Below are 24,429 nucleotides of genomic sequence, written 5' to 3' on the forward strand. Positions count from 1 at the left end.
ATGTGACCCCCCTCGGTGTCCCTGATTATGTAACCTGTCATCAGCGTCACCAGCGGCTGCTCCTGATGGCTCCTGATCCCCTCCGTCGTTGCCTGTCTACCTTCGCGCTGCTCCCTTCAGTCATTGCGCGCAAATTCGTTTGGTTTCCTGCTTGCTCGCTATCCTCGCTTCTCGCTCTGTTAGTCCGTCTTTAATGTCTTCCCTGTCTTTGATGCCAGCGTTAGTTCGGTAATGTACTCTTCATCGAATTCCTTCCTGGGCGGCGCCAGCGGCGCTCGTCCAGGACAGCCTTTCATCCAGCAGTCCCCATACTCGCAATTTGCTCCCGGTCAGCAGCAGCAACCGCCGCAGCCGACTGGGTTTGCTTCTCAGCCGACCGGGTATGGCCCTCAACTGTCTAGTTTCGGGGCCTCTCAGTTGCAGCCTCAATCCACGGGGTTCCCGGCTGGTCAACTCCAACCCCAGTTCACCGGCTTCCCTGCTGCAGTGCCACAGTCGCAGCAAACTGGCTTTCAGCCCCCGGCTCAGCAGCCGCAGTTCACCGGATACCCCGCTCAGACGCAGCCTCCGCAGTTGCATGTCCCCTCGAGCACTGGCCTTCCTGTTCGTTCGGCGCCACGGACTTCGTCGGAAATAGCGGACTCGTTCCAGGGTGGTGTCGGCATAGCTCCACCACCACCGCCTAAGTCGGTCGGCAATAAGATACCTAATATTCGACTATCGTTCATCACTGCGCAAGACCAGGCCAAATTCGAACAGCTCTTCAAGTCTGCGGTTGGGGAGAACCAGACAATGAGTGGTTAGTCATGACCATCTTAAAAGAAGTGGTGGCGTGAAGGATTTGTCTGACATGCTTTCAACAGGAGATAAAGCAAAAGAGCTTCTGTTGCGGTCTAAGCTCTCCGGGGGTGATTTGTCCAAGATATGGTGTGTATTTGGTTTGCGTTCTTTCGTTGGAGATGGGCAATTAATATAATCATCATAGGATCCTCTCGGATTCTACCAAATCCGGGCAGCTTTTCTTTCCCGAATTCGCTTTGGCTATGTACTTGTGCAACCTCAGAATTACGGGTAGAGACCTGCCGAACTCGCTCCCCGAGAAGATCAAGAACGAAGTTTCCAGCATGGTGGACATCATTTCCTTCCAGGTTCCTGACACTCAGCCGGAACCAGTCATGAGAACCAATGTTCCGAGCTTCGATGCTCCGCTGCTGGAAAATAAATCTGCCCCCCCGCCCCCCCAGCAGCCACAGCCACAGCAGCCGAGCAATGCGCAGCTTCTCACGCAGCTCACAGCACAGCCTACAGGATATACCCAGGCAACCGGCTTCCAGCAGAACCAGCCCTCTTTCTCGGGTCTGAACCCCGCCCTTGCCCCGCAAGCTACTGGGTTCCCCGGACAGTCTCATCAACAACTTCTACAGCCTCAACCAACTGGGTTCATGACTAACCCCCAGCCAACAGGGTACAGCGGGCCTCGTCCCCCAATGCCCCCAATGCCTACTGGATTTGGGTCACCCGTGAATCCTGCACCGACTGGGGGTATGTCTGCCCTGACTGCGCAGCCTACTGGGGCTCCGGGCCAATGGGGATTTGTGAATGCTCCATCGTCCGGTTTGCCTAACATTGAAGCTCTCAAACAGCAACTGATGCCGCAGCCGGGCCGCGAAGGTGGGTTTTCTACGGTTGGCCTATCTGGAAATGCTCATATTCCCTGGGCTATCACCAAGGAAGAGAAAAAGATCTATGATGATCTGTTCCGCGCTTGGGATGGTTTCCACAAGGGCTTTATCGGAGGTGATACTGCCATAGAGATTATGGGGCAGAGTGGCCTGGATCGGTCGGATTTGGAACGCATTTGGACGCTAGCCGACCCCAACAACAAAGGTCGCCTGAACATGGATGAATTCGCCGTGGCGATGCATCTCATCTACAGGAAATTAAACGGATACCCAGTTCCCAATCGCTTACCTCCAGAGCTTGTCCCTCCATCTACAAGGAATTTAAACGATTCGATAGGCACGATCAAGTCTATGCTCTCTCAAGATGCAGAGACCAGAAAAGCTTCCGGCGCCTTTCTACAACCGCAGAAGACCGGGGTGAGCTACCTCAAAGAGCATTCTTTCCGTGGTGGTGCAGTGTCTCCAGGGGTTGGTCGCAAAGATGCTACGCTGTTCAAGAACAACGACGAGGCGGCTGCCGGATATCGCTCCAGTGCTCGTCGTCGTGTTGGAAACAATGGCCGAACACCGTCTCCTGCTGCTTCTCAAGCATCCGAGGAAGAGCTTTCCGTCGAGCAACTAAAAAAAAAGATTCGTGAAGCTCAGATTATGTTAGATGCGGTGGATTTTCAGGATGAGAATCAAGCGGAGGAGGATGATGCTTTGGATCGGAGAGATCGGAGAGAAGCAGAGAGCCTTATGGATCGGATACGAAGGGTACAGGATGACATTGATACCCACCCCGATGCTTCTTTCCGCAATCTTGATACCGGGGCCGAACGGAGGTCACTCCGTCGTCAACTGCAGGCTTACGAGGACCAAGTCCCTCAAGTGGCATCGGAAGTCAGGCGTGTTGAGCGCGAGATTGCTGAGGTCAAACTTGAGTTGTTCCGTCTGAAGGATGCAAAGGATCATCCTAACAGCGCGTCTTCCATTGTGGGTACGGGACCTGGGGGTACAGTCACAGAGGCCGATCGTATTAAAGCACGTGCTCGTGCCAGGATGCAAGCCCGCGCCGCTGAACTTTCTGGGAGGCCCGTTCCTGCTACCCAGGATGACGACGGGGCTGCAGCTCGCCGGTTTGAGGCCGAAAGTGCTAATGTCAAGTCGGAACGAGAGAGGAACGAGATCATGACCGGCGACGTGGAGGACAGTGTTCAAGAATTCGCGCGGAGTCTAGAAGATAGCCTGAAGGATGGTGGTGAGAGTTCAACACGTGAGCATGAGCAGCGACGATGGGAGGATGCCTTAGGTGTTGAAGAGGTGATCCGAGACTTCATTTACGATTTGAAAAGGAACAGTCGCACGGCCTCTGTCCGCAAGGAAGAGTAAGCGCATATTTCTCCTATGGATGGGATGTGAAGTTACTCCCTAAAGCATGGGCTAACCATTGATCGCAGGCAACTAAGAGCATCAGATACGAGAGAGCAGCGGTCTCGTTATGATGAGCCAACGCTGGCGAATACGACCACAGTGCAATCTTCCCCAACACCTACTGGCTCAGCCGGATCAGTACCCGGATCTACGCACGAGGACCGTGTTGCAGCTGCCAGAGAACGTGCGCAGAGGCGCATTGCTGAAAGAATGGCAGCTGCAGGGCTCAAACCTCACAATGACTCAACGGAGACTCTACTCCAACGACAAGAGCGCGAAAGAAAGGAACGCGAAGAGCGGTTGAAACGAGCGGAAGAAGAAGATGCCAAGCGAGAACAAGAGAGGCATCGACGTTTGGCCGAGGAACAACGCGGGCCCATGGCGCAGTCTGCTAAGCCAGTTGGCAAAAAGCCTCCTCCGGCACCGCCTTCGCGGAAGGGTCGGACCGACAGTGCAGGCCAGGCTGACGCAAAGAAGGCAGCAGAAGAAGCAGCCAAAGTAGAGCAGGCTGCCCGGGAGCAAGCTATTAGAGAGGAACAGCAGGTGCAGGAAGAGGAGACAACCCGTCTAGAGTATGTAATTTTTGTTGACATTATCTTATCGTTCCTAGGCCCGTCATTTACACTAACATTTTATCAGGGCCGCGGCCAGAGAACGTGAAACAGAATATCAGAAGGAGAAGGAGGCCCAGGAAGCGCGCCTTGCCGCGCTTCAGGAACAGGTTAGACAGGGCAAGATCAAGAAGCAAGAAGAGAGGCGTCGCAGGGACGAGGCAGCCCGAGCGGCGAAAGAGCAGGAAGCAAGACTAGCAACTCAGCGTGCTGAACTTGAAATGGCCAAAGAGCGCGAGCGTCAGCTTCAGTTGGAATTGGAAGGCTTGGAGCAGGAGAGCTCCTCTGATGACGAAGGCCCTATTAATATCACACCTCAGGATAATACTCCGAATCAGAGTCAGGTTTTCCCTGCGGCAGACACCACCGCATCGACGCCTCCGGCTCTTGCGCCCTCAGCTCCAGCTTCAGTACCGGAGCTAGAAGTCGTGACCAGCCCTGCTGGTTCTTCTCCTAGGAGCCACGCTGGACCCGCCAGCCTCAGCTCGGAGGCCGAGTCCAAGAATCCTTACTTCAAGAGAATCAGCCAGTCTGACAACCAGGTTCCGCCTCCTCCCCCTGCACCTCAGCTCACTGCTCCGAAAACCGAGTCGCAGTCAACCAATCCTTTCCATCGGCTGGCGCAGCAGCAAGAAAGCACCAAACCTTCCTTTACTGTCTCCGGACCCCTGGAGCGCAAATCCCGAGTGCGCCCAGAAGCGGATGATGACTGGTCTGCTGCAGGGTCGGACTTTGATTCGTCTGATGATGATGATGAACGGCCGGGTGGTGGTAGCGCGAAGCAGCTCGCAAGCATCTTATTCGGTACCATGGCTCCTCCACGGCCTCTGAGTGCCATGGACGACAAAACCCCGTCAAAGTCGTCCACTCCGGTCCAGGAAAGTCCAGTAATCCCATCACCAGCGGCTGAGACAGCCGAAGCACTCTCTGTTCCGACCGCCATCCCCCCTCCACCGCCGCCACCACCAGCCCCGGCACCGCCGGCAACCGCCGGCTTCAATGCTGAAGCTAACGCGCCGCCCCCGCCGCCCCCTGCTCCCTCTATGGCATCCCCAGTTCCGCCTCCGGGCGTCCCCCGCCCCCGCGCCTCCGGCAGCTCCAACGGGAGGAGGTGGTAGAGGTGCCTTGTTGGCGTCAATCCAGGCAGGTATGGGTCTTAGAAAGGTCCAAACAAATGACCGGAGTACTAGCTCCACCGCGGGTCGTGTTCTGGATTGAGGCCGAAGTGCGCACAACGTTGGGTATGCTTCTTCTCTGCTCCACGCGTAGGCGGCCTGGGTGGGTTCTAAGGCGCTGTGCAAGACGCGATAGAGCGGACAGGAGCCGCCGTAGGAGGATTCCAACTGTTTCTGTATCCTTTCCATGGCCTTTATTGACAGGTAGGCATGGATACTCCTGTGTTTTCGGCCTGTACTATTGGTTTACGCGGCGCGAAGTACGATAATAACTATGAATTTGTCTCAGATGATCGCTTTATTCGTAATATATACATACACATATATATACACATATATATACACACATGTATACCGAGACTGAGGAATATGTAGGGAAACATCTGTAAGCAACATTGGAGCGAGAGCACGCCAGAATTCCAGAGCAATGACAAGAGATAGACTCTTGTTTCATAATAGAAGTTCAGCGAGAATGTTGCCGATCGTGCTGATGACCCATAGGATGACCAGGCCCCAACCAATCTTCTGATCCATTCTCCATTTGTTCAGAGGAACGACGATCAGCAAGCCGACCAGGGTGACCAATAAAGTAGCACCGCTGATAATGAGGACCTTGGAAAGTTCGATCTCGTACGAGCCGCCAGCCCTGACTATCGCTTCTGGTTTTGTGTTCAGGGTCATATACAGTCCGCCCAGACCAATGCCGAGGAGAATATTTAGCATGGGGCCCCCGAAACAGGCACTCAGAGCCATGACGGGATAACCTAGGCGTGCAACAGTAATGTCCGCAACCAGGTCGCCCAAGGAATTTCCCACCGCAAACACTGTCAGTCCCAGAAGCGAGTCGCTGATGTTCAAAATGACACCCAGGGTCTTCAGGAGATTGACAACCTCGGTGGCAATGGTTGCAATCCAGCAGATCGCAACAACAAAGCCTAAAAAGGCAAGAACAGGACGCCAAGCACTGGGAGGCTGGGAGGATAGGTTGTGCCGCGTGCTGATCATCAGACAAGTGATGCATATCAAGGAAAAGAGAAGGGAAACCATCGAGGGCAATAAGAGATTCCGGGCCTCTAACTCGGAGTCCACCGTCGTCCAGTACATCAAGGCGACGAAGAAGGGGCCCATAAAAATTTGTGTCCAAACTAACCAAACGCACCACTCCTTCGAAGATGGCGATGGGGAGTCCATATTTGTTTGGATGGCCGGCAACTCAGAATCAAAACGTAAATGTCTCGGTCCCGGTTGCGTCTTGCCATTCTGATCCACTGGGCTTTGGATGATGGACTCTGGATCAAAGGCACGCAGAAGTGGGCTGTCCTCCGGCAGTCTTACAGCAGGTGATGGCGCATTTTCACCGTCCGCTGAAGTCACTATGACCGAAACAGCATTTGCACCATTGTCGAGTTGCACAGGTTCAACCACAGGAAGAGTGATTGTCAGAAGCAGCACACTAGGTGCTGCAACAATCCCCAGTAGTCGTTCCCAGAATGTTTTAGATTTCCAGTCGGCTAATGTTGGAAACAGGGTTGGTAGAATCGGCTGAGAAGTGAGCGATAGAGTTGGCCACCACGTCGGCGTTGTCGCCAGATTACTCCCACTATCAAAGACGCTATCATGTATCTGCAGCAGCTCCGTAGGGACGAAAGCGGCCGGGAGGCGTAAGCTCGGCGCCTTCGAGGATGCGGGGCTTGGACCGCTTGGTGCATCTTGGAAGAGTGGGAACGGGCTTATAGAACTCTCTGGAAAGGCATCGGCAGGACCAGGGGAGGGGGACGTATCGCGTGGGGATAACGAAAGCGGGGAGCGAGGACGTGAACTTGTCACTTGATAGGTTGGAGAATTGAAAGCATCCGGAGGCGCAAGTAGGTTAGGGCTCTGGAGACGCATGTTTGACTGAGGCGATAGGTTTGATCCTGAGCCCTGGTCGGGTGGTAAGGCGCCCGTCGTTACCGAGGCGTGAGTGTCCGCAGAAGGTCGGCTAACAGTGACACGGGGTTGTTGGAAGTGGGAACTAAACATGCTCGTATCTAGTTTCAGGTCTGCGGCAGCATTGGCAGACACTGCTCGAGTGCGGACAGAACCTATGGCTCGATTAGGAGATAAGCGGTCACCAGCAGAGACACGGCCGGCACAGGGATGGGACACGACAGAAGCATTGTCGGACTGTTGCGAACGAGAATGGGAACGCTCATCATCTGAACAACTCCCGAGGTCGATGGGCTCGTGATGATGAATATTTTTCGACCTCTGAAGAGAAGAAAGTACCGACTGGAACTCTAGAGCGCCCACCAGACTGGGCCTGATGGGATTCAACGTATTGCGCCTGCGAGTAGAAGGGCGATAAATGTGCATGTTGTCGCGGATTTCAGCGAGATACCGATTGCGGGTTTCGTCATCTTCCTCCCCTTCCTGCCAAGTTGGCACACCGGACCTCTCGAGAGCGTCAAAGTCCTCGCCGCGAAGAAGACTTGTAGCCTCCGATGCGACCCCCGGGTCATCGTCTTCCTCTTCTTCGATATCAAGCTCCTGGTTGTCGGGTATGTGAAAGTGAGACCGGGCGGCTATGTTCCTCTCATATACGCGACGCTGTCGAGTCAAATACCAATGCCACGTTACCACCAACACGACGTAGAAACAATAAAGGGCTACCATCATGGCCGACTCCCAGACATGGAGGCGACCGTCACCTAACAGAAACATACTGAAGGCCACGGCCAAGATAAAATACCCGACGTCACGAACGAAACTTCTCCGGGCGACCTTGAATGGGCGGACCAGCGCCATTGAGCCAGCAACAACGGATGTTATGAAGCTTGCAGCTCCCAGCAGCTCTCCAATTGCCAAGCTCCCACTGTTTGACCGCATGGCGGCGAAGGTAGAAAATACGTCGGGGCTCCCATTTCCGAAAGCAAGAAAGGTGACACCAGTTAAGCTTTCGCTCAAACCGAGAACGCTGGCCAAGGTGCTCAAATCAACACAGAGAAAATCGCTGGCAGCAATGCCAATGGTACTAAAGAGTAGCGACAACCATAGAATGATGACAATGAATCCGGCTGGTTTGAAATTTGCGGCGGTACAATAGTAAAACTGGAGGTACGAGAAGAGACCGTCCTCGTGATCAGCGCAATTCGAGAGGACGAAGGAACATTGATCTTTGGCTTGACGGACTAAACGGCACTAGGAGGAAGACCAGTAAGCTTAGCAATTCCCCATTTGGAAGATCACGTAGAGTACTATACCTCCACAGCGTTATCCCGCCTAAGTCGATGGACGTCGTGAAGCAGGACCTGCTCAGCTGACGGAGCTAGTGGAGCCGTGACACCATGATTCAGACGCCCGGAAGCCCAGCTGAGAGCGGCAAGGCATGAGAAAGCCAGCAAGCATGCCCAAAATGGTCGGGCGGAATATGAGCGCTTTTGGGGAGCCGCAAGTCGGCGACGAAGATCGGGCATTAGTAGTGGATACATGACGGTAGGTATTGCGGCATCCTGGGCGATAGTGTCCGTGGAGAGTCACACTATAACTGAGAGAGCCTGGGGATGGGGGATGGAGGAAGGAGGAGGAGGAGAAGAAGGAGGAGGAGGGAAGCAAGACGAAGAGGAAGGATGCGGGAGGAATTGGGCCAAGATAAGAGGGCAGGCAAGGGGGAAGGGGAAGGTCGTTTAGATCTGGCCTGTAGATAGATAGATAGTTAGTTGGCTTGCATTGATGTCAGAAGTCCGAAGAAAGGCGGAGACGAGAGCAGATGGGCCGGCCGGATCAGGGAAGCGGTGGGAGGTTGCGCAGCACATCAGCTTCAGTGTACTGTAAATCATGCAAAGGAAGGATCTGTACGGATTGGAAATATAGATAGATCAAGAGATAATCGGCAAGATAACTGACTGATCCTGTGGTGTATTGTGTGAAATCAATCAAGTAGGTAGGACAAACCCCATGGAAGTCGGGTACTACCTGGATACTAGTAGATAGATACATAGATAGTACTACGAGAGTACCTAGAGTAGTGAATGGATGGAATATGGACGGATTCCTCCGTAGTGGTCGATCGGATGACGTCGACGCCAGGCCAGGCTGGGTTAGCGCGCAAAGTGCGTAGAGGGTTGCTGTGGCGCGGCGTATGTTTTTGTTGATTGTTTGTTCACCTCCGAGACGAGCGAGCCTATCCCGATTTATCCTCCCCCCCCCTCCCCTCTTTCTTGCTGGCTGCTTTCCCCTCTGTCCCTCGTCCGATCGCGATAGAACGAGAGGACATGACCAGGGCACTTCTCTTTTGACTTCCGCTCCCCTCGACCTTATTTCAGATCGCAACACTCCCCGCCTCTCTTCATCGACTTTGGTCCTCCTTATCAACAATATCCATCGATTCGGTATCAAGCCAGGGGATCTACTCACAATGCCCCGCGTGGCGAATCCCAAGAATCGCCGCTCCACTGGCGCATCCACCCCCCATAAGAACTCGCCCATGAAGTACGTCCCATTAGAAAAAATACCCCCCTCCCACCCCAATCAAACTATGACACTGATCGCGCTAGGATTCCGCTCAATGATGACATGGGAGAGAAGGCGGCTCGCATGGAGGCTAGGCAGGCGCGACATGACCGCCAGATGGACCAGATCAAGGCCGCCGTCAAGACCCCTATGCCACCTCGACGATATACAGGCTACGATAATGGGAGCCCTGCGACGCCGCGGGGCTCGGGACACCGGGGGCGCGAAAGTGATGTCAATGGACGTAGAGCAGTTACCCCTATGAAGCGCGTGCCTATCCTGGCCAATTTTGAGGAATGGATGAAGATGGCTACCGACAATAAGATCAATGCCAACAACTCTTGGAACTTCGCCCTAATCGACTATTTTCACGACATGTCCCTACTCAAGGAAGGAGACGGCGTGAACTTTCAAAAAGCTAGTTGCACGCTGGATGGATGTGTGAAGATCTACACCAGCAGAGTCGACAGTGTGGCAACGGAGACGGGCAAGCTTCTGAGTGGCCTGGCAGATAGCCGGGACAAGAGAGCCCGTGAAACTGGTGCGGAAGGGGAAGAGGCTGAGGACGACGAGGACGGTGATGAGGGGGCAGCCAGAAAATCGCGGAGAAAGGTTCGTGAGCGCCTCGGAGATGGACATCATTTTAGGATCGCTGACTCGGCTCTCCCAGGCACAACGGACGCATGAAGCTACACTTGCACCCTCCTTCGCTTCGCTCCAGCTGAAGAAGTTTGAGCTGGAATTCTCAGTTGATCCCCTGTTCAAAAAGGCGTCTGCAGATTTCGATGAAGGCGGTGCTAAAGGCCTGCTCCTAAACCACCTTTCAATTGATAGTCAAGGACGCATTGTCTTTGATAGCAGTGATGATGCCGCTGACGAGGCCTCCAAGGAGGCAGAGGATGCCCAAGAGTCTGAAGATCCGCAGCAGCCAGGCTCTTTGTATGACCTCAGACAATCAGTGGACAATACTTCCGATGAGAACACGGAGATCGACATCGTTCCATTGGCGAGCAAATTTTTTCCGGACTTGGACCGCCTCGAGAACCAGGATATTTGCCCGTCACTAAAGACCTTTGATCTCGGAGACCCAAGTGGCTCGCTGGATATACCCTTCCTCAAGGCTCCCGAAGACTGGCGCCATGACAAGGGCCAGGAGGAAGGGCAGCACCCGAATGATGCATCAGGTATCATGCTCGATGATGAAAATGCTGTTGGGTTCGATGACGATGACGCCACGTTAGCCGGGTTCGACTTAGGCGGAGACGCAGGTTTCGGTGATGGTGGTGAAGCGTGGGCACGTGAAGCTGCCCTTGAGCCGATGCTCAAGGTGCACCGCGTAGAGATGGATGGCGAGGAGAATGCTGATGGCGAAGAGCTCGAAAATGATGATCCGTATACCATATCTCTCACTCACCAGCCAGACAACCGGGACCATGAAAATATTCTCAGTTATTTTGATAACGCCCTGCAAAAGAACTGGGCTGGTCCCGAGCACTGGAAGATCCGGCGCATTAAGGAGCAAACCGCCACAAACACTGCCAATCTGGCACCCAAGCAACGCAAGGAGAAAGAGCCCTTTGAGATCGATTTCACTACGCCTTTGGACCCGACTTTTGCCGAGTTAATATACACACCGGCCAGCTCTAACTCTACCATATCTCTGCCGAAGACACAATGGAAGACCAAAGGGCGCAACCTTCTTCCGGATGACAAGCACTTCAATTCCCGCCAGTTACTCCGTCTTTTCCTCAAACCGAAGGCCAGGATGGGATCTAAGAAACTGACGGGTCCCCGGCAATTCAATCACCGGCGACAAGACCAAACCCCAGGAAACGGCGAAATGGATGAAGCATTCTGGGCGAATCACAAAGCGGAGGATGCTGCAGCGTCTGACGAGGGCGCTCAGGGTGCGTATGACGCCAATTTCTTTGCAGACGATGATGGTCTAGCATTCCCCAACGGCTTCGGCTTGGGTGATGATGATGACGACAACCTCCCTTTCGCGGATGCCAGAGAAATGCTATCTCCACCCACCGATGGTCCTCCAGGCACATCTGCGCGAGACGCTGGTGGGGCATCAGGTCTCACTGCCCTTCTCAATATGATAGGCGCAGCACCTGGCTCGACCCAGAACGGTGGGGGATATGGTTCCCAGCTTGTAACACAAGGCGGCCGTAGGGCACGCCCTGACTACGTTGCATATGCACGAGTTGCAAAGAAGGTGGATGTCCGACGACTGAAAGTGGAAATGTGGAAGGGCATGGGTGAGCGGTTGATCTCATCGACACATTTCGATCCTGCGCCTCAGGCCGAGGACGCAACTACTTCCCGAGGAGAAGTAGAGCGACAGGCAACGGAAGCCGAGGCGCAGCCAACGTTGCCACCACTGGACAGCAACCCAGAGCGTGGCGGCCAAGATGACAGCCAAGAAAACGAGACACTCCGGTTCACACAGATCATGAATTCTTTGAAAACAGTTTACCCCCGAGACACACTACGCGACATAAGCACGTCCTTCGGGTTTATTTGTTTACTCCACTTAGCCAACGAGCAGGGCCTAGTCCTACGAAACGATGATGCCTCTAGCGGCATTGGTGTCGGCAGGCTTGAAGAGATTTTTGTTTCCAAGGATGCGAATGCCGTCCTTGAAGAAGGAGCTATGTGACCTGGAACTCTGATGTTTTGCCTTTTCTCCGCGTACGCGGACGATTGTACAGTCAATATTCACATGTGGCATGCCGAAACATATGATATGAGGGATGCCTTCGGGTTGGACATAGGCTTGGGTTTCTACTGCGTGGAGTTGGTGGGCTGGACATCCCTTTTGTTATGTTTGGTGGTTGGGCGGTTGGTGTGTTCTCAAATCGACCTGATTCTTCGCATTCCCTTGAGTAGGCGACAAGTCTACATGCCAGGGATGATTACCTCAATGGTTCAGCAATTCTTTACATTCGTACTATATGATATCTTAAATACCATTCTAGTCTGTTGTTCAAGCCCACAGGATTCAGTCCTTCTTCCCTACAACTTAGGATCTTAACCGTCCAACTATGGAATTATCTCGATGTTTGCAACCGACAACAACAGCAATAGAATTAGCAATGTCCAGTGCTTGTCTTCCAAATTTGAGTGCCACGCCAAACTTGCTCAAGGCAAAACTAAGGATAAAGGAATGTAAATAGACAAAGGATGGCGTACTTGAGTGTATCAATGGTATAAAGAAAAAGAGAGAAAGAAGACCGACTTGATAGGAAAAGAAAAAGGATTTGTCATATAGAGGAAACGGCGGTGAACTAGTCCAGAAACTGATAGGATCAAGAAAGGCCGACACCATATTGACAGCATATCAATCAGACAGGGAGAGAGCATGTGTTTATCCAAGACCAACTGCCCAAGGAAACATTAACTCGTCATATGTCTGAACAAATGGTTGTTACATGAATCACATCCATCCTAAAGTGCCGAAATCCTGTTTATTGATGAGCTCCATGAGGAAGGCTAGGGCTCATTGGACTCGCGTAGGCATCGGGAATGGGCACAGTTTCATAGGTTTGCTCGCCGGGTGCCGCGCCCATATGCTGGTTAGGGGCATCTGGGGCCGACATAGGTGGGAGATATTCCGCCTGTGCTAACTGTGGAGTTGCATTCTGCACCCGAATTGGAGGCGGTTGGAGCTGGAACGCCGGTTGGGATTTTGCCTGGCTCGGTGGTGTAGCAAATTGGAGGGCGCACATCTCGCCATTTTCAGCGGCAGAGTAAGGATCCTGGGGAATCGAGGTCGACACGAAGGGGGCCTTGGGCATTGGAGGAAGCCCCGGAGTATTCGGCCCGGTTTGCTGCTGAAGTTGGGCCATGTACAAGTCCGTCCTAGCTCTGTCTCGACGATCCATCGACCTGGCAAGCTTTCTCTTGGTCCAGAACCGGTAAAAAATGGCCGCATAGACCAAAAGGACCAAGACTTCGAGAACAATCTCAATAACAGCACAGACCAATCCCCAATCCTGTGAAGTCTGTTAGCTCGGAAAGATGATTACGTAGCTAGCTGGCTTACCTGCAGACGACAAAGAAGTGCGTAGTCGATTTGGTCACCAAACAGCTCTTCTCTTTCATTATGAACACAGGACCAGCCCCACAGATCTTTGTCGTCTCCTGTAGCCTTCGAATGTTCGAAGATCGCCGCCGCGACAATCCACATCACCAGGTCGAAGATGAAAACACCAATCGATAGAAGTGAGTAGTAAGCGGCGTACTTTTGAGCGCGCTTGCGGCCACCTCTCCAGTAGCCCCAGAAGACGCCAAGACAGGCAAGCAAGGAGAGACATGATACCACTAGCAGCAGATATTGCGGCCATGGGTTTGTGCCAAATTCCCAGGGAGGAGAGGTATTCCGCTCAGGAAGCGATTTTGTCGCGTTGAAGACTGTCAACGTCGTTCCCAAAATCGTAAGGACGATGAGACTGCAACCAAGATTGATGAAGCGGAGGAATACCTTGGCCACCCGGACACGCAATTTGATACGCTGTGGCAGCGAACGTAAGTATTCAGAGAAATTAACATGACGCACCAGCATTCACTCACCAGGTCCCTCGCATTTTCCTTTTCTGCCACCTTCTCTTGCTTTTCCACGAAGAACTCCTCTCGGAAAGTTGGGCTCAAAGGATTCAGAGTGCGACCTGGGGTTCCGGGGACTTTGAGAACGCTTTTTGGGCCAGGTGTCGGAAGATCATGATGTGATGCATGCTGTGCAGGGTCGCTTGCAGCTACATATCCAAAGCCGACATCAGACACATCAGGGGGGCTCTGCGATAGCTTGGATGGATCTGCGAAGGGGGACTTTCCATAATCCTCAAGTCCGGAAGGGGAGTGAACCATGGTTGCTTCCGCGAAACGAGTTGTTCGGGAACCCTTCAGCGAGGAGGTTGACGTCTCAGAAGAGCTCCGTTCCCCGGCAGTTATGACAGGCTGCGCCATTGCCCCGTAGTTGTGACTGCGGACAATATCCTCAGGAGACACTACTTCGCAAGACAGAGAATAGCTGTTGTGGCTATCGGTCGATGCAGACATCCAGGAAGGAAGCAAGGAGGCTTTCCGAGCCCAAAGGCGTAAAGAGGACCAGCTCTCGACCTTTGACAAGTGGATCACCAACTGCGGCGTTGAATACTGCGCAGAAGAGCTTGGCTGGCGAGTGATCCGAGAAGAAGTGTAAACGCAGGAAGAGTACCGGGATACCTTGCCGAGCAGAGGCTACAGCAGGAACTCGTGGCAGCACAGCTATGCACGCACTATAAGAACATTTGTTAACCATACAGCAGATCAAGACAATCCACGGGAGGCCAGTGGGACTATATCTTCACAAATGGGAACCCTAAAGAAAGAATAGAAAGGCATATGCCTACCTGATACGAGAGAATGAACAGGCTGGCAAGCAAGGCCTTACTGTGAAAGATCGTCAGTCGTACGTTGATCTTTGAAAGGCATACGGTAAGGAATAATCAAGAAGGCGAACATACCGATGGCCAAAGTCTTGGCTAATTGAACTCAGCTAGGATTGCTCCTTGGATCCTGCACAATATGAGGACCAAGAGGCGGGCCACAACGCAAGCCTGGGGGGATGATACGTTGAAGGTCAGAGGAGAGATGAAGGAGCCGCGACGGCAAGACAGTCGCTGGGCAGCATGGCCGCTTTGAATATCAATGATGGGCCCCGGCCTCGCCGTTCTTGTCAGGCGGGGGTGGCATCGCGAGCTGGGTTGCATGAATTGTATGTGAAGGGGGAAATAAGCGCCCGGCAACATGTAGCACAACCAAGGCGATGAAGCTCATTGGGCCGTCGAGGCATCCTCTTGGGAAGTCAACGGGGAACAAGGCCGAGCGACACGATGAGTGGATGTCGACCGATATCACTAGAGCAGTCGGCCTGGCTTATCACAGTGGGGAAAGTCGCGATACGCCGGGGCAAAGGCCGTCGAGGTTCCCGTGCTGTGACTCCGGATGCACGAGCTGTCACCTGTGGAGCGAATGAGAAGGGTCAATCAGCCGGTCTGAGTTCCCTTCCCGGCGCCAACTGCTGATCGCCTCGGGACCCAACCAACCATAGCCGTAGTAGAACCGCCGGCCAGCAACGCCCGCGAGAGGCACCGGCAGGATTCTTGCTGCATGTTCCAACTTCCGGGTAGCTCGATGGACCAAGAGGGGTATCTAGTGACCTCCTGGCCATACGGAGTACTGGGTCAGTTGATAAGGTGATATGAGGATGGATGGGGGTAAAATAGATAGGTAGGTAGATATTGGATAACACTCACCCTAGCCGGCTTCTACTAGAACTTTGTTGGCTCGGGGAGAAGAAATGGAGGAAGTTGGGAGCAGACGAGAGTTGAAAATTGAGAGATGGAGGGTGGCAGGTCCCCCTCACGTGTTGGGGCTAGTCCGCGACCAACTGCAATACCATCACATCCCATCCCATCACGGCGCTTAAGCACTCCCCGTCCCTCTTCTCCCCTCTGTCCTCTCAACCCCCCCCCACCTTCCCTTAATTCCCCTGATTTTCTTCTCATAACGGGCCGGGCTTAGGACGGAGAGAACATGAGGTTCTACAAAGGGGATTGAACACCAATCCAGGACCACCTAAAATCCAGGGGTTCGTCTCTGTCTGTACAGTGGAGTGGAAAGACTTGTTCTCTGGCAGCAGAACGGAGTCTAGGTCGGAGACCAGGATCAAAAATCTGCCCCGATGCCATGTATCTTTGAAGGGCGCCTTTACCCCGGCACAATCAGCTGGCAGCATTATAAGCTTCCAACGCGCGATGCTCTCTACTATAGGATCCTCGGGGCTGTCAAGTAATCGAAAACCCTTGGGGGAAATGAGACGTCTGAGCCCCGTAGAGTCTACAACGAATATTATTATGATTTGGTATCTAGTGAGTTCGGGGGTGGCATGCCTTAACCCCCCCCCCCCCCTACTCTTGTCATGATTGAAGACGACCAGACCATATGTATTCATATGACCGAAATCGGGCGGTTAGCTAGACATATGCACAAACACTAATCAGGACTACACCTCTATCATGGCCAAATATTTGCAATCTATTATCTTACGCGCACATGTACACTTCATCAAAAGAGGTAAACCTTGCCTAGAAGGAGCACTAGTAGCCCTAAGCTTCATTTACATGATTGTCAACAGGCCTGATATTTCTAGTAAGACAAATTCGAATGTGTGTTACCATATACTTAGCTGCTGATCAATGAGGATCGTGGCCTCGTTATCCTGTGTTGGAGGGGGGGAGCTGTACACAAAAACTGTCATAATTGGGTGACTGGCAAAAGAGGATATAGTATAAATCGATGTAAATATCGTAGGTACTGATATTGGTTGGTATCAGCAGAACAGGTCAGCGTGATATTCCCAGATGACCAACCTCCAATTCTACCTATACTCTTTTTTCTTTGATTTCCTAGTAGATGCTTCCCAGTGAACCATTAGCAGGTTCCCCTCCGTGGCCCTCTTCGTTCTGAGTTGGGCGCTGGTTTGAAGATAGAATCACCAAAATTTTCTCTCCATACTATACCACTAAACTCTCAGTAGTAGTAGCGGCATTGGTTAAGGGGCCACCAATCAATTGGGTGCATGTCATTGCAAGCTAGATTGAAATAGCCAGACGCACAGGCAGGGTCTCACTACGGAGTAATCATCCTAAATATATGGTGGCAAAGACCAAATTCACCGAGGGTGCCTCAGCTAAGCCTAGGAATAAATAGAGCTAACGTTGCCTAAGAAAACCTAGATGACGGGCTGGGTCACTGATAATCCGCTCAACGGCTACAGAATTTTCTATGCGGCAGATCAGGAAAAATTTTCCTCGCTGCGGTGAAGAGATGGACGAAGACTATGGAAGCCTCGGAGCCCTTTTTGGCCAAGAGAGAGGGGATAAAACGCATTCTATTGTGTAGATATGCGAGACCTGCATGATCGCTCGGAGCTATAAGCCCATACCACCCAATAGACTCGGAGTACTCCGTGGTCGGTGCCCCTGGGGTCACTACTGTGTATAATACTAAGTTCTGGCAGTACTGGAGACCTGGTCTTATCCTGTTTTGCCATACTTCTGTGAACTAGACGTACCGTGTAGTCGATGGCGCGCGTAGAACAGTAGCGCAGCAAATCCCAAGCGCCTAGAAAGTACTTGCATTCCGGTGATTTTCACCTGCCATTGCGATCGAGCAGAGCGTCCAGAATCGCGGCCGCAGCCTGAGGTAGTAGCCGACCTCGCCGGAGTCCGGACATGGGGGCGATGGACTCGAAGATGAATTGAATAAGGTCACTATCTCCGAAGAACATGTTCACGCTCCTACACACTATCTGATTCATGGTCACAAGGGGGGAAGTCATGGTGAATGGTGAAGAGGCCACACATGACAGCTTGGGGGCAAATCAGAGGCGTCGAACTTCATGTCGGGCAGGCAGGCGGTGGGGACTGTACAGCCACCCTATGGACCCCACTCGGTTCTAGAAACGGCCTCCAACTGGTCAGGTGGGCAGAAGCCACCAGCTTTCTCCGCAGCTGGTGGCCAGCCACAATGAAGTTTCAGCCTAGCCACACAGCCTCATTCTCCTTCCATCAGCTGTACGGAAGATCCCCGGTATGACTACTACTACGTACATAGATACTAGTCACTAATTAACTACAGGCAGAAACCTGCTAGAAGTAGTATAGTCTTTCCAGGCTTCGGCCCAATGTAGAAGGTCCGCTGTAGTTCCACTGTCCTTCATCCGGAGAACACCGTACTCTATTGGCACTTCAGCTTGTCTTCCCGTCCCGCTTTTGCGTGCATCACTGCATACCTACGCTATAGGGCACTGTCCCTCAATACCAGCCACCGCTACTCCGTACATTGTTGGGTATTATACTCCGTACTTTACGCCTCTCTTCACCATTCTCTGGAATATCCCTGGCAAGATATCAGATATCAGCTGACGAAATACAAAAGAAAAGAGCAAAAGATGTCAGCTTTGGGACTGTTGCCTCCAGATCGCCAATCCCCATTGATGCAAATGCACTGTGTACCCTGCAGTAGTAGACATATCCTGTAGTATCTAGATGATACTAAACGGAGTAGTAAGAACTCCACAATTGGGTATTACGTACAGTGGCAGAAACATATGATCACCGTGCTATGGTCGAGAGTAGTTATCCCTTCCAATTATTTCCACGAGGCAAAAATGAAAGAAAGTCACTAATGAAGTCAAACCTATCTGTCTCTCCCCGGATGCAAAGACGTACAACTTCTCGAGATACTATTCTGTACTCCGTACCCTTGGGGCATCTGTCTATATTAACCTGCTGAGGCTCTCAGTATCGAACCTGATAATTTTAGTGTATACGGTAAGGCAGGTAGTAACTAACTATAGTTAGTAGATCTTGTTTACTCAGCCCCAAAAGGCCCATGCTGAGGCGAAAGCTCTGCTCTTCCTCCTCCTCCTCCTCCTCCTTCTTGCTATGGAGCATGGGATCAAGTAGTCAATATTTGAGATGATTGCCCAGTTGGCATCCATACAGGACCGTCTATGGATACATCAATAATCAATCCCAGCGGGCCTCAGCCCGGGCGGTGTTGGACCATTACAATTTACAATTTATGCGGCGCCTTGGAGGTAGGTAAACTTTCCTGTTTCTGACCAGTGCCCACCCGGCAGAGCCGCCCGTCACCTTGGCCACGGCTGGTACGGGCCACTGCTCCAGCCACTGCCTTCCTCGTGTTCATCCTCTCCCTCTCTCCCCCTCCACCGATTTTCCCAGTGTTTCCCTCCTCTCTGGTGAATCATCTTAGGTTAGGATAATCTGCCTGTCTCATCTTGGATCTGTTGTGCTTCTGCGATTCAGATCCAAGCCCCATCCATCCCCTCGATTTGGCCGCCTCGACCGAGCCTGTTTCGCTTGGACGGCTTGACCCAATCAGGAACGATTCCCGCGGCTGCTTCCTAGGCGACCCGAACTCCTCAGTCCCTCAACTCACTGAACTCTCTTCACTCACTCACCTGGCTGGGCTGCTTACTACTACTCCGTACACTACTACGTACTATTCTTTCCAACCTGCCCTCTGCCTGTATCCTATTCTGCCACCCTCTGCATCGGGTTTTATGCCTCTCTGTTCACATACGTTTTCTTCATCTGTCGTGTCTCTCCTTATTAACTGCCTTCCGTAATAAAACAATCTTCCCCCTCCCCTTTTTTTCATCCGTTCCCCTACGCCTCATTATCGTCCAATAGTCTCCCTACTTCCTGGGGTGGTTCTCACTCATTTCTACATCCTTCGGCCAACAGTCTCCTCCGTGTCCCGAAGCTGTCCATCTTTCCTCAACAACCCCCCTTGCCTTTCTTGATACTCCAACGTCTACTGGGGTTTCATGTCGCTTGTACATTGACCAGCTTCCAACGGCATAGCTCTGCATAATTCTCCTGGCCTCGTTGCTTTGACAATCGCGGGTTCCAGCTTCCTCTCTGCAGCCTAACCAGACATTGCCATTCTGCCGTACAACCCCGGTCTCATACGGCTTTCCACCAGATGGACTAGAGTCCCCTCCCCTCCCACCAGATCCAGATCCAGAACAAGCGGGCGCTAGACTCAACGTCCTTCTACTGCTTGCAAGGCTGACCGCTATTTTTACCTCCTGCGAGCCCCGTATCTGTTTCTGTGGGACTTGATCGTCTGACAAGACGTTGCGCGAAGGCTGAACCCGTCAGCTTGCGCCACACTCGGTCCTAGGTGAGCGCCCCACGCGACAGTGCCTCTAATGGATACCACTCATTCCCTTGTCCTACCTAGCTGTCTTGTGCCTGCTGAGTATACACTGGTACACTTTGAGCCCTTTATCCCTTCCTGTATGTCCTTGATTTGTCCTGGACCTTCCATTACCCTGCACCCACCCACCACTGAAGACCCTCATCAACTGACATGGGCTCCATCTATTTAGCTTTCCCGTACCTACGCCCACCCTTCCAGACTGGCGCAAAACATCCCTTATCCATGGCTGCGTTGATGCAATCGAACAACGAACCTGTCACCATTTCTAAGCAATTATCTGGGACGTCGAACTCGATAATATCAGCTCCGTCGGAACCTCTTGTTTTCTTGAAACAGTCAAGGCCTGATTCAAGCCTAACTTCTATCGCCAGTGCCGGGCTGAACGTTTCGCGCTCCGGAGTTTCACTGCCGCCAATGACGACGGCTGCACCGCCGGCCACGGCTGGTCAAACGGATCGGCCCCTGGAACATGAGAAGGAGTCAGAACAGCACAGCTCGCAAGTTGCAAGAGAGGCTCTTGGCGCTACCGAGAAGCAGGCCAATCCCGTGAATGAGACTCTGCAAACGCCGTCAGATCAAATGCAGGTTGATCCTCATTCAGGTCCAGGAACTGCGTCTGATGCGTATGGGGCAGCCGATAACAACGCCACGCTTATAGACGCCTCGACCGTGGCCAGTCCCGGCCCCATTGAGGATACTGGTTCTCCGGATGGCGGTCCTCGCCACCGTGATGAAGGAGACATACCGCAAGAAACGGGCAACAAAGCCTTCTCATACCCGATGCCCACGGTCAGTTTTAATGACCCCCGACGGGGTCTAAGTCTACCCGGTTCCGGATTTCACAAAGGTCAACGGTCACCGTCGGCGAAAAAGCACCGTTGCCCGTACTGTGCCACTGAATTCACAAGGCACCATAATCTGAAGAGCCATCTGCTTACCCACAGTCAGGAAAAGCCATATGTTTGCTCAACATGCCAATCACGCTTCCGTCGGTTGCATGATTTGAAAAGACACACGAAGCTTCATACTGGCGAACGGCCGCATATTTGCCCTAAATGTGGACGCAGGTTCGCGCGTGGCGACGCTTTAGCTCGCCATAATAAGGGCCAAGGCGGATGCGCGGGGCGCAGAGCAAGCATGGGGAGCTACGTTCCCGAGGATGAATACGGCGACCCTCCTGCTCCTGGGGGCGCCGATGACACTATGGATGGACTTGTCTACACTGCTGAGCCGGAGCGCATGGATGAGGAGGAGGAACGAGGACTTATGCCTAGCATCAAGAAGCATGACGTGTCGACGGACTCCATTTCGCGGTCGAACACTGCGCCGAGCTATCAAACGCGCCAGCCAAGCACATATCCCCCGATCGCCTCAAGCAGACCGTCCCCTGGGGGCCTCTTCCCTCCACCAAGCCATGCTGGCTCTAGCGCGTCGACGTCTCCCATATCACAGTCCGGAAACATGACGTTCCCACCGCCTGGCCAACCTTCAGGGTCATCCGTCTTTCCCACAAATATTACAGGGAGCCCAAAACCTTTGTCGCCACATGCACTGTCCTCACATCAGCTCGGCCACGGACCAGAGAATAATGTCCATCATCGTGCTCACTCTACCGGTATGGCGCAGTCGTTCCAACAGCAACCATTCAACAGGGCAGGGCCATCTTCGACCTCCGTCGTCGGGAATCATGCCGCTTCGGGCTTGGGCCTGCCCCCACCGCAACCGGGTGCTCCCCAGCTCCCTCCGCCGCCTGGAATGAGCTCTGCCGAATCTCGGTTTGCGCTTCATTCACAAGGATCCGTACCACCAGCACCTTCGACTGCTACGAAACACACGCCATCTCACAGCCACCCAAACAGTCACAGTGGTTCATTATCGTCCAAACCAGGCCTGGAAGGGGCTTCGAACAATGGAAACCAAATTTCCGGTCCTCATGAGTCTAACCTCATTGACCAGCTTCGTGATCGGGAAGACAAGCTATGGACGTACATTCGCTCGGTGCATGAAGAATTAAATGGGCTAAGGACGGAGGTTGCCGCCCTGAGAGCCCAAATTGCATCCACGAATGTCAATGCACTGGCAATGTCGAATCCCAGTGCACCACAGGCGCAGACAGAGACAAGCGCTGTCGGCACTTCCCAGCGGTGAATAGATGTTTTCCTTCTAGGAGGATTGCTACCAACCATCTTATCCACTCATGTTTCCCTTCGTCAAGACATTAGATATTTGTCCTCTCCATTCCTTCTGCGATGGATTGCAAACGCGCTGATGCGAGTCTCTATAATACCCTTCTTATTGCCAAGTGAATAGCTTACCTGTCATGACTATCTATTTCCCATTCCCTTTCCCCCTTCCCTCCCTTCTCCCCCCGCCCTCCTTTGGGAGATGCTCCCCTCCAGTCCCATCTTCTGTCTGTTCTCTACATTGTTCCACCTCACTTAAACACATCGATGTCGTTGATGATAGTTTCTCACATTCGACCCGCCCTTTTTCATCCCCCAAATCTGGATTCCACGGTGTCACTTGGAGTCCTCATGATTGTATCTTTCTGCCGTCGGTTCTGTCTACATGATTCTTTGATGTATACCTCCTACCTCTCTCCCATCCTTGACGAGGACCCGGACAAGGTGGGGGCCCCCCCTCCACCCCTCCGCCCCGGTCGCTGGCATTTCTCTACTCTGATAAGGCGATGGCAACCGTTGTCTTTCATATCATGTTCTCTTTTTGGGCGTTATTATTCCCGCACGTCTTGTATGCATCCGCATCCCATTTCCGTGAGAGGAGCCGGGAGTCTGGTGGGCAAAAATATCTATTTATTAGCTCAGGCGATCACTGTCAGTGAAAGACTGGCTGGAATAATCCACATGCTTGTTCAATAGCAGGAAGTAATGCAATCACATGTCCTGGACGCGACCCTCTTGTACTGTACCCCAACTAGATAGTTAGACAACCCAAGTGCAGTAAGTGGCTGGTCAAGAACGAGGCTAGGCCCTTCGGCGGGCGGTCCACCCAAGAAACAAGCCCACGTCGGCCACGACGGCTTTGGGGACTCCGCCCATGGTCCAGCTCCGCTGTATCCACCGAGGAATCGCCCCGCCAGCATCCGAGGTGGTCGCCATAGTCCATTGCAGCCCCTCGGACCCAGCGACCACCTCTTCCACACTGGCATAGGACGCAAAGATGGCATTCTGCGGCGCTGACGCCGTAATCTTTTGCCGGATCGGCTCCGGGCTCGAATCCGCCGCCAGTGGGATCTGAATGGTGACAAATCCACCATCGCGGCCCCGGTCCGCCGACAAAACCAGGACAATGAACGAGCGAGGCGCGATCAATGCCGTAGGATGAAAGGTGTGTGTGATCAAATTTACTGGGGCAGGTAATGTAGTTAGTAGTTGCAGCACCCCCGTCATCCGGTACATACAGACATAAATGGATGAATAGGTAGATAGACCTGGATAGATGCATGCATGCCTACACATATTATGGAGGGAAAGTGAGGGAGACAGAGTGGGGGGTTGAGAGCGAACCTGCAACTCACCATGTACATCTACTCTCGTCCACCCACCACCTACGTCTGTTTCGGATGGCCAGTCCAGCAACCGCTCCACGGCGGTCACACTCGGCGTGTACTCCTTCTCATGCTCGGAATGATCCTCCCGGAGTCCGGAGCGGAACTCCTCCCATGAGGCGGACCCGGCCACGGGTGCGTCTTCGTGCACGCTCTGCCGACATACCCAATAGTCCGGGGTGCCGGGGGAGTCGGGATAGGGGATGGAGCGTGTGGAAAGATGGACTTTAGCGGTCGATGGGAAAGCGCGTCGGGGTTTGCGATCGGGGTGGAAGGTAGAGGGGATAGACGTCAGCAAGGTCTGGGCTTCGGTGAGGAGGGCGTGCAGGAAGGAGCGGAGTGGTGGGCGGGAGGGGGGGAAGAAGAAGAGGAAGAAGAAGAGGAAGAAGAAGAGGAAGAAGAAGAGGAAGAGTCAAGGGAAGGATGGGTGGGGAGGGAAGAAAAGGGATGAGGGAGGAGACGGAGGTAGGATCCCAGAGTCATGGTGGATTATTGAACGGTGCGGAAGAAAAAGAGGAAGACGAAGAGGAAGAGGAAGAGGAAGAGAAAGAGTCAAGCGATCTCGGATGTTCCCTCCATGACTTGCACCCTAAGTCTATTACCAGCGAACCAGTGGTTAGTCTAGCCAGCACCTTTTCTTCGCTTGCTCCTAGCCTTTTCTTTCACTGAGTTGCAGAAGAGAAGAT

General features: G+C 53.0%; 6 protein-coding genes across 6 annotated transcripts; 3 read left to right on the top strand and 3 right to left on the bottom strand.

The window, feature by feature from the left end:
* The first annotated feature begins 28 nt into the window (after positions 1–28).
* On the top strand, positions 29–5,212 carry pan1 (actin cytoskeleton-regulatory complex protein PAN1). The gene is made up of 6 exons (XM_025612396.1): positions 29–799; positions 864–927; positions 986–3,049; positions 3,122–3,667; positions 3,735–4,776; positions 4,850–5,212. The coding sequence occupies exons 1-6, from the start codon at positions 232–234 to the stop codon at positions 4,922–4,924; spliced, it is 4,359 nt and encodes a 1,452-aa protein (XP_025464354.1). The 5' UTR covers positions 29–231; the 3' UTR covers positions 4,925–5,212.
* An 81-nt stretch (positions 5,213–5,293) lies between these two features.
* BO94DRAFT_192132 (sodium/calcium exchanger protein) lies at positions 5,294–8,497 on the bottom strand. The gene is made up of 2 exons (XM_025606040.1): positions 8,124–8,497; positions 5,294–8,061 (listed from the first exon to the last, which is right to left on the bottom strand). The coding sequence occupies exons 1-2, from the start codon at positions 8,349–8,351 to the stop codon at positions 5,332–5,334; spliced, it is 2,958 nt and encodes a 985-aa protein (XP_025464355.1). The 5' UTR covers positions 8,352–8,497; the 3' UTR covers positions 5,294–5,331.
* Positions 8,498–8,902: 405 nt separating this feature from the next.
* On the top strand, positions 8,903–12,037 carry BO94DRAFT_577512 (condensin subunit BRN1; the record flags this gene model as incomplete). Its single annotated transcript, XM_025615178.1, has 4 exons — positions 8,903–8,972; positions 9,186–9,351; positions 9,417–9,984; positions 10,043–12,037. 4 exons carry the CDS (start codon positions 8,903–8,905, stop codon positions 12,035–12,037), a joined length of 2,799 nt encoding a protein of 932 aa, XP_025464356.1.
* An 808-nt stretch (positions 12,038–12,845) lies between these two features.
* BO94DRAFT_559058 (uncharacterized protein) lies at positions 12,846–14,343 on the bottom strand (the record flags this gene model as incomplete). The annotated part of the gene is made up of 3 exons (XM_025614042.1): positions 12,846–13,373; positions 13,424–13,891; positions 13,951–14,343. 3 exons carry the CDS (start codon positions 14,341–14,343, stop codon positions 12,846–12,848), a joined length of 1,389 nt encoding a protein of 462 aa, XP_025464357.1.
* A 5,556-nt stretch (positions 14,344–19,899) lies between these two features.
* BO94DRAFT_192315 (C2H2 zinc finger protein) lies at positions 19,900–22,474 on the top strand. Its single transcript, XM_025606041.1, has 2 exons — positions 19,900–20,136; positions 20,345–22,474. The coding sequence occupies exon 2, from the start codon at positions 20,398–20,400 to the stop codon at positions 22,321–22,323; it is 1,926 nt and encodes a 641-aa protein (XP_025464358.1). The 5' UTR covers positions 19,900–20,136; positions 20,345–20,397; the 3' UTR covers positions 22,324–22,474.
* A 685-nt stretch (positions 22,475–23,159) lies between these two features.
* BO94DRAFT_568169 (SRPBCC family protein) lies at positions 23,160–24,226 on the bottom strand (the record flags this gene model as incomplete). Its single annotated transcript, XM_025614663.1, has 3 exons — positions 23,160–23,542; positions 23,714–24,049; positions 24,205–24,226. 3 exons carry the CDS (start codon positions 24,224–24,226, stop codon positions 23,160–23,162), a joined length of 741 nt encoding a protein of 246 aa, XP_025464359.1.
* Positions 24,227–24,429: the final 203 nt, after the last annotated feature.

This window comes from Aspergillus sclerotioniger (genome assembly GCF_003184525.1).
Source record: "Aspergillus sclerotioniger CBS 115572 chromosome Unknown BO94scaffold_26, whole genome shotgun sequence".
Lineage (NCBI taxonomy): Eukaryota > Fungi > Ascomycota > Eurotiomycetes > Eurotiales > Aspergillaceae > Aspergillus > Aspergillus sclerotioniger.

Bases quoted from the DNA above. Each gene is read 5' to 3' on its own strand.
- pan1 (XM_025612396.1), top strand. From the start codon at position 232: ATGTACTCTTCATCGAATTCCTTCCTGGGCGGCGCCAGCGGCGCTCGT. The intron at 3,668-3,734 runs GTATGTAATTTT...ACATTTTATCAG, and splicing joins GAGGAGACAACCCGTCTAGA to GGCCGCGGCCAGAGAACGTG. The intron at 4,777-4,849 runs GTCCCCCGCCCC...GCGTCAATCCAG, and splicing joins CCCCAGTTCCGCCTCCGGGC to GCAGGTATGGGTCTTAGAAA.
- BO94DRAFT_192132 (XM_025606040.1), bottom strand. From the start codon at position 8,351: ATGTATCCACTACTAATGCCCGATCTTCGTCGCCGACTTGCGGCTCCC. The intron at 8,062-8,123 runs GTATAGTACTCT...TCTTCCTCCTAG, and splicing joins GGCGGGATAACGCTGTGGAG to TGCCGTTTAGTCCGTCAAGC.
- BO94DRAFT_192315 (XM_025606041.1), top strand. From the start codon at position 20,398: ATGGCTGCGTTGATGCAATCGAACAACGAACCTGTCACCATTTCTAAG.